Source organism: Nannospalax galili, unplaced genomic scaffold (genome assembly GCF_000622305.1).
Source record: "Nannospalax galili isolate Female #2095 unplaced genomic scaffold, S.galili_v1.0 scaffold14, whole genome shotgun sequence".
NCBI classification, from domain to species: Eukaryota; Metazoa; Chordata; class Mammalia; order Rodentia; family Spalacidae; genus Nannospalax; species Nannospalax galili.
In genome coordinates this window covers 6069846-6081349 of record NW_008336953.1, presented here as the reverse complement: position 1 = coordinate 6081349, position 11504 = coordinate 6069846, and the positions used below count along the sequence as shown (strand labels likewise).

General features: G+C 36.9%; 2 protein-coding genes across 2 annotated transcripts in view; both read right to left on the bottom strand.

Annotated features, from left to right (window-relative positions):
* Nucleotides 1-2386: 2386 nt before the first annotated feature.
* Nucleotides 2387-3402, bottom strand: LOC103733006 (thiopurine S-methyltransferase-like). Its single transcript, XM_008831761.3, has one exon. The coding sequence runs from the start codon at nucleotides 3344-3346 to the stop codon at nucleotides 2609-2611; it is 738 nt and encodes a 245-aa protein (XP_008829983.1). The 5' UTR covers nucleotides 3347-3402; the 3' UTR covers nucleotides 2387-2608.
* Nucleotides 3403-10900: 7498 nt separating this feature from the next.
* LOC103733021 (putative ankyrin repeat domain-containing protein 19) overlaps nucleotides 10901-11504 on the bottom strand; it is a 21195-nt gene continuing 20591 nt past the window's right edge. Inside the window, 1 exon segment of the mRNA XM_008831774.1 lies at nucleotides 10901-11042. Within this exon segment, the coding sequence (XP_008829996.1) occupies nucleotides 10901-11042 (142 nt within the window).

Genomic DNA, 11504 nt, shown 5'->3' with positions numbered 1-11504 from the left:
TTAGAAAAGATAGATTAGGAGTAATATATATATATATTCATATATATATATATTAATACATATATACAGATAAATGATAGATAGATATAGATAGATAGATAGAAGATAGATAGATAGATAGATAGATGATAGATAGATAGATGATAGAGACAGATAGATAGAAGATGATAGATAGATAGACAGGCCAATCCCAGCACTGGGAAGGCAGAAACAGGTAGATCCTTGGAGCTCAGTGGCCAACCAGCCTAGGCTAATTAGCAAGTTCCAAGCCAGTGAGAGACCTCAACTCAGAAAACAAGGTGGATGGCAGCTAACAAAGACACTTGAAGTTGTCCTCTGACCTCCACATGTACGTATATACATGCACATTCATGTGCACTTGGTCATACATGAACATGCACATACATAGACAGATAGATAGATAGATAGATAGATAGATAGATAAATAGATAGATGATAGATAAATTATGACAGATGATAGATAGATAGATGACAGATGATGATAGATGATTGATAGATAGATAGATAGATAGATAGATAGATAGATAGATAGATGATAGATAGATGAGAGAGAGAGATTTAATGGAGTTACTGTACACAGGGGATAATATTCCTCCCCAAACCACAGATAGTCAAACCAAAAGTCTAGTGTTATATGTAGAATACCCCTATTTGAGGTGTTGGTCAGGGGTAAACAATACAGGCTATTGCCTTTGCTCTTGGTTGCCCAGTAGGACTTAGTAGTATAAAGTCCTGTTACTGAAGACACCACACAGTTTGATCACAGGACATGGAGAAATCAAATTGGTACTGACTGAATCTTCCTCCCTACTGGCTAGTCTTCATAGTTAGTACTAGAAGGTGCTATGCAGGCAGCTGTGGGAGAAAAGTCATTATCAGCAACAGCTGTACCAATTTATGAACACTGAGAGCTATAGTAAGGAAAAGCCAGGCAAGATGTGCCTAGGGGTCAACAATGGCACAAATGTTATGGGGGTAACAACTGATTGTATTATATTTAAGGCCCTCCCCACAGGAGGAAGTGTGTGCCTGGTACTGTAAATCTGGCAAATGACCCATGGCTGAGGGAATCATAGGCCCTAGGGGAGAACCTACTACTATTATTTTGTTAAGTGGCCATAATATCAAACTGCCTACTAAACACTTATCTCTGTACCAATACATTAATGCAGCTCTCAATCCTCATCAGAGAAACTTCTTTTTGAAGAGGACAGTGGTTAAAGTGCTGGTCAAAGTGCAGAGAATAAGCAGGGCACACCTTCAGTCCCAGCACATGGGAGGCAGAGTCAGGTGGATCTCTGTGATATCGAGGCCAGCCTAGTCTATATAGTGAATTCCTGGCTACAGGGAGACCCTGTCTCAAAAAGACCGAAACAAAAAACAAAGTATAGAGAGTGTCTGTGAAGTGCTCAGCCTTAAATGGGACATCCATATCATAATCCCTACCCCAAAGGTTCAAGGAACATCAAGGAAGAGGGTACGGAAAGATTGGAAAAGTCAGAGGTCAGGAAGGACTGCTACGAAACACTGTCTTCTGGACATGAAATCAGTGTTGCATTCATAAACTCACAGCCATTGTTGTTAACTGTCCAAGACTTGCATGAGATCACATCAGCAACAGTCCAATATGGATGCGGGGAGGGATACACAAGGCCCCATTCCTAGCTGAGAAGCAGCTTATGGTTGATGGGAGAAGGAAGTCTGTTTTCTTCAGGGATGTGGCACCTGGTAGGTTGACCATGCCCCAGTGAATAAACCCCACACCTATGAACTATGGGGAGCAGTAATTGGACTCTGGATTAAAAAATAATAAGAAAACAAATAAATAATAAACAAATAACATGAAGGAAGAGGAATATGGAAGGATTCTGGAGGAGTTGGAGGGAGGAATAGTGGTAAATATACATGTATACATGTATGAACTTCTCAAAAATAAATATATTTTAAACTTATAGTTGAGCCATAAAGAAAAGCCAAGTTTCTATTTAATCTCTGTAAACCAACTTGGTGCAGGTGTAAAGCAATCGTTACAATAACAGCAATTAACAATGAGAAAGCACTTCTGCACACGTTTTTGTGAGCAGTGGGTTGTCTAATACACCAGTCCCATTACTTGGACATTATTTTTCACATTTTACTGATAAGAAAATTAAGGATTAGAAAGATGAAGCAATTTTCTCAGTAACAGGCATCTAGTAAGAAGTCTGAGCTTAGACTGAACTCCTGTTTACTGGTCTCAGGGCTTGTACACCAGACCATCACATGTCCACTGGTGCCAATGACTGTGGAATATATGTAATATTTTTCTTTTGGTTTTTAATTATAGAGAAATACAGGCTGAGCATAAAAAAATTCCCGCAATACGTAAAAAAGACACAGGCATTTAATGTTTTTCCCCATCACATGCTCTTCTCCAAAGGAGCTGCGTTTAACCATTTAGTATTCAATTCCATCTAAAAAGTTATATGCATTTTTGAGCAAAAAAGAAAAACAAAATCTATAGAGAATGAAAAAAATTAAAGTCATTATATTTTCAAGCCTTAATATAATTTTGAATTGCTCAAAAACTCACAGGCAATTGCTGTTTTTACTTTTCTGTAAGGAGATACAATTTTTCAAAAAGGCAGTCAATGCCCCACTCTCTGTGTTGTTCTTTAAAAGCGTCAGTCTCCTCAAGGCAATGAATAGTGCATTTTGGACCAAATAACCTTTTAAGTTCAGCATCCGTAACATAAAACGGTGGGCCTGCATGCTTTGTTGGATCATAAGAAAGAATAGCCAGGAGGTATTGGAACCCTTTTCTCAGTAGGGACAACATTATATCTGCATAGCATTCACGGTCACCTGGATTGATCGCCACCAATGCTCCTCGATCCCAAATCCTGTCAAATTTACCAATATTTGCTCTGGGGAGATCATAAATGCTGCAGCAGTACAATGAAATGTTCCCCGAAGAACTCTTAAACACTTTGGCGCCACTGATTTCTGGGATGGGTTCTTTTGAATAAGAAATATTTTGTTCCGCAAAAAATTCCCGTATCCCAAGTTCACTGATTTCCACTCCAACTACACTGTGGCCACGGTCTGCAAACCATTTCATCTCAACAGCTTTTCCACAGAGAAGAAAAAACACCCTCAGTCCACTCTCGCCTTCAAGAAAGGTATCCAAATACTTCTTTAAAAGCTGATGTCCTTGTTCCTGATGGAATGAGATGCGACGTGTCACCCACTTGTCTTGCCATTCTTCCAGGGTCAGCACTCGGTTTTTCTGCACCTCAGTATCTGGGTACTCTTTAACAGCAACTGAACTTCTTGTATCAGCCATAGTTTGGGGGTCACCTTAGTCTCGTAGGCTGATGTCTCCTATGCCTGCTAGTCCGTGACACCCAGGATCTCACCTCTGTATATATTTTTATGTAACCGATTTTAAGTTATTTCTGGAAAAAATGTGTTAAAAAATGCCTCTCTTTGAAATAAAATAAAATAATTTTTTAATCTAATTATTTTCCTGATTGGTTCTGCCTTGTTTTCACATAAACTATCAAACTCTAAAGCTTTCATATTGATTAAGTGGATAGTTTTTGGAAAAACAGATTTTTATCATTTTGCCTGTTTCCCTATGTACTCTGTGGGCATCCTCCTATTGGCTCTTACTACCAGGCCCCTCTTAGGTAGCTTGTCATATTCAGTCTAAGAAGGAAGAGATGCCTGAAATCAGGATATGGTCAAGGGAATAAGAATAGTAGTAATCTCCCTACTGTTGGCAAAAAATAAATAAATAAAAAAAATTGGGGGCTTAGCCACACTCACTCGAAGCTTATGCATGTTACCAACTACTCATTTGAAGTGCTATAACTTCTTTGCCAGACAATTTTAACTCTTGACCAGTGCTGTGCATAAGAAGTACTGGGATGAACTGGGAAAAGAAGTGGCCTTGAGAGCACCTGCCCTGAGTCACAGGTTATATGTACTTGAGAGACTAGAATCCACTCTCTATACATTGAGATGAAATTGATAATGCAACATCCTATCTGCTGTACAGACTCTTCCCAAGTGCCTCAATTTATTTTGACAACTTTCAAAAGAAATCTTGCCAATTCCTACTATGAAGCAAAGAAAAAGTAATGTGGTTATCAAGATCTCTGGACCCGCTGATATTGACACACCTCTCCATGGAACGCTCAATATGCTGTGTCTGTAACTTTGGTATTTATCAGACTTGTCATAAAATCCAGGATTCCCACTTCTCTCCAAACTCCTTATTCCTACCAGACCCAGTGCTGTTCCTTTCCAAACCTGCCTTCTCCTGTGCCACTGGAATCATTTGCTACTTTCACTCTTCTTGCAATGGGATTACTAACCTCAATTCCATTCTATCACAAAAACACCCACCTAAACATACGTAATAAGAGATTGTCCTTAGACTTAATGACCATGAGTTTCATATTCACTGTATCTGGAGAAGCTAGATCTATGAGTTTTGCTTCTTCATGACAAAAATCACTTGTTCTCAGTAAGAGAAGGTATCACTTGTATAAACACGGGTGAAAGTACTAGTGGGCATTTTTTAGTTTCCAAGATTCTTTAAAAAAAAATTCTGAAATCACCTGTGCTTTACAGACACAAAGAATAGGTCATGCATTGAAGTAAAAATAGGAAAAACAGAAATACAAAGGAGCACAAAATGTACAGTAAAAGTCAGAAAAGAGCATAGTTATAGAAAAGAAAGAAGGGAGTTGGTTACTGGCTGCTCTTACAGAGGACCCAGGTTCAATTCTCAGCACCCACATGGCAGCTAACAACTGTCCATAACTAAAGTTCCAGGGGAATTCAACACCCTGTTTTGGCCTCCATGGGCATTGCAGGACACAGGTACACTTACATACATGTAGGCAATACACTCATACACATAAAATAAAAATAATAAATAAAATATTTTTAAATTTATTTTTAAAAAGAGGACTGAGATAAAATGGAAAAACATTTTTTTCTAGGCTCAGAGAGTTGTTTGAAGTAAACAGCTGTGAGAAGCAAACAACATAGTGAGAAATTAGTGAGTACATGAACAAATTTGAAATGTCCTCTCAACAGATGGTGCAGCATGCTATGCATGCAGTTATTCTACCTTTCCAGTAAAACATTCCTCTCCCAGATCTTCATCATCTTGCTGTGTGAGATATATGATCCCACAGCCATACTTAGTGAGATCTCCCCTAAAACCTTTGATGGTAGTAAAGAAATGTTTTAATAGTACTTCAAAAATATTAAGACACACTCTTGGGTTATAGCTGTGTTCTCAGGAATACTCCAAGCATATTTAAAACAAAAGTCTAACTGATTTTCTGAACTGCTTCTGATATGGACCTGCATCTTGCCCTCAGAGCTATACAGGGCCTTCTCAATCTATGGCAAGAGACAAGAGAACACATTACAGAACTACGCAGTCACACATTTACATCATGAGCTTTGTACTTATGGATTATATAGTTTCATGGAACAATTAATCAAACTCTGAATGATAAATGCCTAATTAGTAAAAAAATTAGTTATAATAGTACAGGTACTTAGGAAAACTGTTGATATGACTATAATAAAAAAATCAAACACACTATATAGAATCGAGAACAAAGTAGAACATCCAGCAGTTTCTTTTCATTGCATTCTATGACCAGTTAACATTCTTTTTTTAAGTTTACAAATCCTACCTCCTTGAAGACTTGTTTATAGAACTCTTTCATGCTATCAAAGAAAATATAAAATTTATCTTATCAATAATATAAAACTGTAAAATATTTAAATTTTAGTATTTAAACCTGAGAATATTCTACAGTGAATATGAATTATACTACTGGCAGGCAATTATTGTATTAAAATTATATCTCTCTGCCTTTACTGAATACAAGGAGAAATAATAAAATATACCAAAATGTGACACATAAAAGTAAATTGCCATGTAACGTAACCATGAGCCTAGCTGAATACTATCAAACTGACAGAATGTGTCATTAACAGAATCGTTTTCTTGACATAAACTGGCAGTGTGGTGCAAACAGTTTAATTCTCTCAAACCATGGCACTAGGAATCATTCTATGAGGACACCTTGTTTTGTTATGACACAATAGAATCCCTTTAGATACTCTGCCAAAACTTCCAAGTGAGGACAAAATGCCCTATCATAAAGAAGCAAAACTTGCTAACAGGTCATTGTACTTTGTAGCATGAAAGCAGACCAGAGACCACCGTCAATCCAAACATTTCACCAGTGGAGAAGAGCTCATGAGAAAGCAATATGACACTCTTGCTATTCTTGTTCTAGAAGATTCTATTAAGCTCTCATGATTCTGTCCTCCCATTCTTCCCATTGGTGCAAACAAGGTTGAAATTCACCTGCTAGTTTGCCTCCCCTATTATGGACTAAGGAAAGACCACGTCCTTAAGAGTATATCCACTCTTAACACACCGGGCATGATGGTGCATGCCTTTAATCCCAGCACTCGGGAGGTAGAGGCAGGCGGATCTCTGTGAGTTCAAGACCAGCCCGATCTACATAGCCAGTTCCAGGCCAGCTGGGGCTACTGGGAGACCCTGTCTCAAAAAGACCAAAAAAAAAAAAGAAAGAAAGAGTATATCCACTCTTAAATTATATAAATATGGTACTTATGCATGAAATTCTCAAAAAAATTTAAAGATTGTGAAGACAGGGGGAAAATTGGTTGTAGGGCACAAGTGACACAATTCCTGATTTGAATGCTGTGGATCAACGTGCAGAAAACTACCCTCCACATATTATAAGACCTTTGAATTCCTAATTGACCTATGTATTTTATTATTGCTAAAACATTAATAAATGTGCAAATTTAATAACAAAATAAGAGTATATCCATGCTAAAGCAGAGCTAATACAGAGAAGCTTAAAAGCACACATTGTGGAGGCAAGGGAGGAGCAGGTGCTAAGAGGAAGGAGTATTTGATATGAAATTACAGATATACCTAACTCCCCCAAGCTTTCAGGATGTGTCCACAGTTGGCTCCTCATAACAAGAAAAAATAAATATGATTTTTCACTTATTAAGTGTGAAAAACATGGGCTAGGATTGGGGATTGGTAGCTGAGCACTTGTTTAACATTTGGAAGGCCCAAAGTTTAGCGCTTAGCATCACAAATTAATAGTAGCAACACCACCACCACCACCACCATCAGCAGCAGCAGCAGCAGCAGCAGCAACAATAGTAGTAGTAATATTAAACTCTAAATCAGCTATTTACAGACTTGTTTATGCTCACCCATCACCTTTTCTTTTTTAAAGAAAAGGATCATTTAATTTTGCTTATAGTATTTCTACTCTAATGTTATTTATAGTAAGTTTCATACAACAAACTTTATGGTGACCGTTTCTAAAAGTACAGTCTCTGGAGAGTGTCACCTTCCATTGTTCAAGGGTTATTTGGACTGCATAAAGCTGGATGATCTAATTTGTTGTGTATAGTACAGCATGATGTCGCAACCCTTCCTATTAACTGGTACATCTCTATGGGGTAAGACTTTTTCAGCATGTAAAGCATTTGGCATCCAGTACTGAAGAATAACATTAGAAGAAAAAACATATGGTAGGCGGTATAACTGGTGAGGGGAGCACTTACCTAGGATGAGGCCCTGGATTCAACTCCTAGCACTGCCTGGGAGAGTTAGTGACTTTTAAATCTTATAGATATTTAGCTGACCTAGTGTTTCCATTGCATTAGTACAGGTTGGACACATTTTTAAATCACAGGTTTAATCCTGTGCAAGTCCCACCCCATCTAAGAGCTACAGGCAATTGGCTACTGAGGGAGAGAAAGTCCATTTTCTTCAGGGGTACAGGGCCTGAGTTGCTAACCATGCACATACAGGTGGTACTAAATGGACTAAAAGGGAGGGAGGGAGGGAGGGAAGAAGGGAGGGAGAGAGATATGATGCTGGAAGGGAAACATGGTGGGACAGGAAAAATTGGAGGGAGGTAAGTGAATTTGATCAAATCACACTATAAGCACATATAAATATTAAAATGATTTTATCACAGAAACAGTAAATGATAATTATTGTCTAGATTGAATTTTTAAGGTTTTTGGGGGGGGTCTTTTTGAGACAGGGTCTCCCTGTAGCCACGGCTGTCCTGGAACTCACTATGTAGACCAGGCTGGCCTTGAACTCACAGAGATCCGCCTGCCTCTGCCTCCCGAGTGCTGGGATCAAAGGCATGTGCCACCACGCCTGGCCAAGTTTTTTAACTTTTGTGTATTTCATACATATTTTATCATATTTAGAACCCCTCCCCTATTTACACACCCCATACCACCTGCTGCCTCATTTCATGCACTCCGTTACACATTTTTTTTAGGCCTATTGAGTCAAACGTATGTCCTCAAGTGTCTTTTGGTGTGGGTCCATTCACTGGATCCTGATTAACCTTCCCAGAGTCACACCTTTAAAGAAGACTGAATCTCCCCCACCCCCACCCCTGAGCTATCAGTTGCCACTCATTCCTCAGCTAGGATTGGAGTTTCTTGCCTACTTCTCCACATCTATGCTGGGATTTTGTCTGACTTGAGCTTACATAGGATTTCTGCATGCTGTCACCACTGCTATGACTTCATTAAAGAGTCACTGACCCACTGTCTGGAAAACTCTGTCTCCTTGTGGTCATCCACCACCTCTGGCTCTTATAATCTTTCCCTCTTCTCCAATGATCCCTGAGCTTTGGGAGGCAGAATTATGATGTACATGTCCTATTCAGAGATAAGCATTCTACATTCTCTGCATATTGGCCAGTTGTGGGTCTCTGTGTTAATAATCATCTGCTTCGTGAGGAAGCTTCTCTGGTGAGAGTTGAGAGATGCATTACAGACTCAATATTTTTAAAATACAGAAGGTGAAGCATTTTAACCATTGACATAGGAAAGAAGACATTAAAATGGTTTAACATTTTCATATTTTAATGACATAGTTATGTAATAATGCTCACCTACTTGATGTAATACATTCTTATAAACAATTAAAATCAATTTGATAACATGCCCAATTTGCTACAATGTGATGATTGAAGAATATACAATATACTAGTTTTGGAAAAAAATTTTTATATATTTAAGGACATCAAATACTTCAAGCACCCAAGTTAATAAACAAATATTTTTTCCTTAGACAATACTGTTTCAGATTTAAAATGTCATATAATTCTCTTTATAATTCTGAACTCTAAACTAACAAGAAAATTAAGAAAATATAAATGCAATTTACACTTGGTTTGAAAACTTATCTTTTAGAATTAGAACTTCCTTACTCTGACATTTTCATCTGAAGTAGGACTACCAAAAATTATAGCATAAGAAGTCTTACCTGCATTTCTGTTTCTTAAACTTCATTCTACTTTATACTGATAGTCCAAAAGTATTATCTTCCTGCCATACAAAAAAATGACACATGCCATCATCATTTTATTATTCATATGAAACTATTCCAGGTATATTAAATTCTTAAGAGTATTTCGGGCAATATCAGAGGCATTATCAAAATGTTTTGTTATAGTCTTCAAAATGATGAATTCAAATATTTATTAATGGGGAAACAATGAAACAAGGAAAATTCAACTCAGTATGCATAAGAGATTATCTTGACATCTGGGAAGTATCATGACCTCAGATATAGTCAGTTCCATAACTAACAGCTGGACACGTGATTTCTCTTATGGTAAAAATCTTTAGACTTCTAAAAGAATAAGCATGTTACTTCTTTAGTTCACCAGGATGCTATGAAGACTTAGTAATATAAAAATGTGGAGAAATATATAGAAAAACAATGGGATAATTTTCATTTTAGTGATGATTGTCTTGAAAACCAAAATGAAACCCAATGTGTCTTTCTTTGCAGGAACTACTTTTCAAATGTTGCAGCTTTCAGCAAATGTGTGTGCTAAGTATGTTTACTAGTTGTTCTATTATTTGTGGCTTGTAGTTTAGAGATAATAGCTATTTAACCATCTAAAACTAAAATTTGTATTAATATATAGTTCCTTTACTGTAGATAAAATTTTTGTTTATATTGAACCCATCGATCATATCAAGGTTCAATCATATCAAATGCAATTTACACATTAAAAAACTAATAAATTCTAAAACCTAGATATTCCTCTCTTACCTAATCAAAGTCTTAATCCATAGACCATTGTTACAATGATGTTTAATTTAATTTGCATGTTTGTCACAAAATGATGTAGAAGATGAAAAGTTTTCTGTACATGCATACTACTAACAAGACATGTGGGGCTCATCTCTCCGAAGTATACATAATCTGCTTTGGAATTCTGCTTAACAGCTTGCTTGTGAGGCAAATTTTGAAGCTGCATTGAAAAATTAATGGACAGATTCAAGTAGCTTGGGAGATTTTCATGAATATGGAAAAATCATGAGTGGCCAGTCAAAAGTTCCTGAGAAGGGTGATTTAGGATCTCTCTAAGCTCTTCTTGAACATTGTTGAAAAGTCTCTGATTTTTTTGCAGTGATTATAATACATATCTGGTGGCAGAAAAGACAAAGTCCACATAAAGAACTTACCACGAAGGTCTGGCTCCATCACATGTGGAGTCGACACAAGGTTTTGAATAGGTGAGAAGGGTCAGTTTCCTAGCAATGTGTGAGGGTAAAGCTAGAAGGCCTAGCTATTAAAGCAACGTGGTTTTGGAATATCTGAGCTTGAAAACATAAGGACATATGAACTGAAAATTGGTCCAATTGGTTAAGTAATTACTTTTATTTCAAAACTAGTTAAACTAAACAGTAAGATCTCACTTGGGGAAATTATTTGGAACCCCAATTTGATGTTAATTAAAATTAAAGGAAATACTTACACCTTGCGATCACCTTCAATAGCATAATGTAAAGCAGTCTATCCAAATGAGTCTTTAAAAGAGATGTCAACACCTTGTTGAAGAAGAAGGTGGACCATAACTGGTGATTCACATCTTACAGCATACATTAGAGAATTTCTAAAATAACAAAGATAACTTCACAGTTACACGTTTTAACATAATTATTTAAATGATTATTGGATGTATTTTACCAATTACGTTGCCCAATTGTAAAAAATTATTAATACACATAAACATCTTGGGACATCCAGCATCCACCACTGTAAGTTTTCTTCAAAGCTAAAGGATGTAGCAGTCGTGTAGCCTTCCTGTCTCACTAACATATTACCTAGTAGGATTCTCACTTTAATATCATTTGATGGACAACTATGGTGCTAAGGAAAATTTATCTGGGAAACATTAAAGCTTAAAAGATTTCCCTTTTTTCTATGGCCTAATACAATATATTGCAATTTATAGTCAAGTAAATAAAGCTAGTTGCATGATTAATATAATAATAGTAACAATTATAAAATAATATTGATCATAATGGCAAAGGTAGTTCATAGCACTTTAGTTAATGATGCTGATCACTGTGTG

Bases quoted from the DNA above. Each gene is read 5' to 3' on its own strand.
- LOC103733006 (XM_008831761.3), bottom strand. From the start codon at position 3,346: ATGGCTGATACAAGAAGTTCAGTTGCTGTTAAAGAGTACCCAGATACT.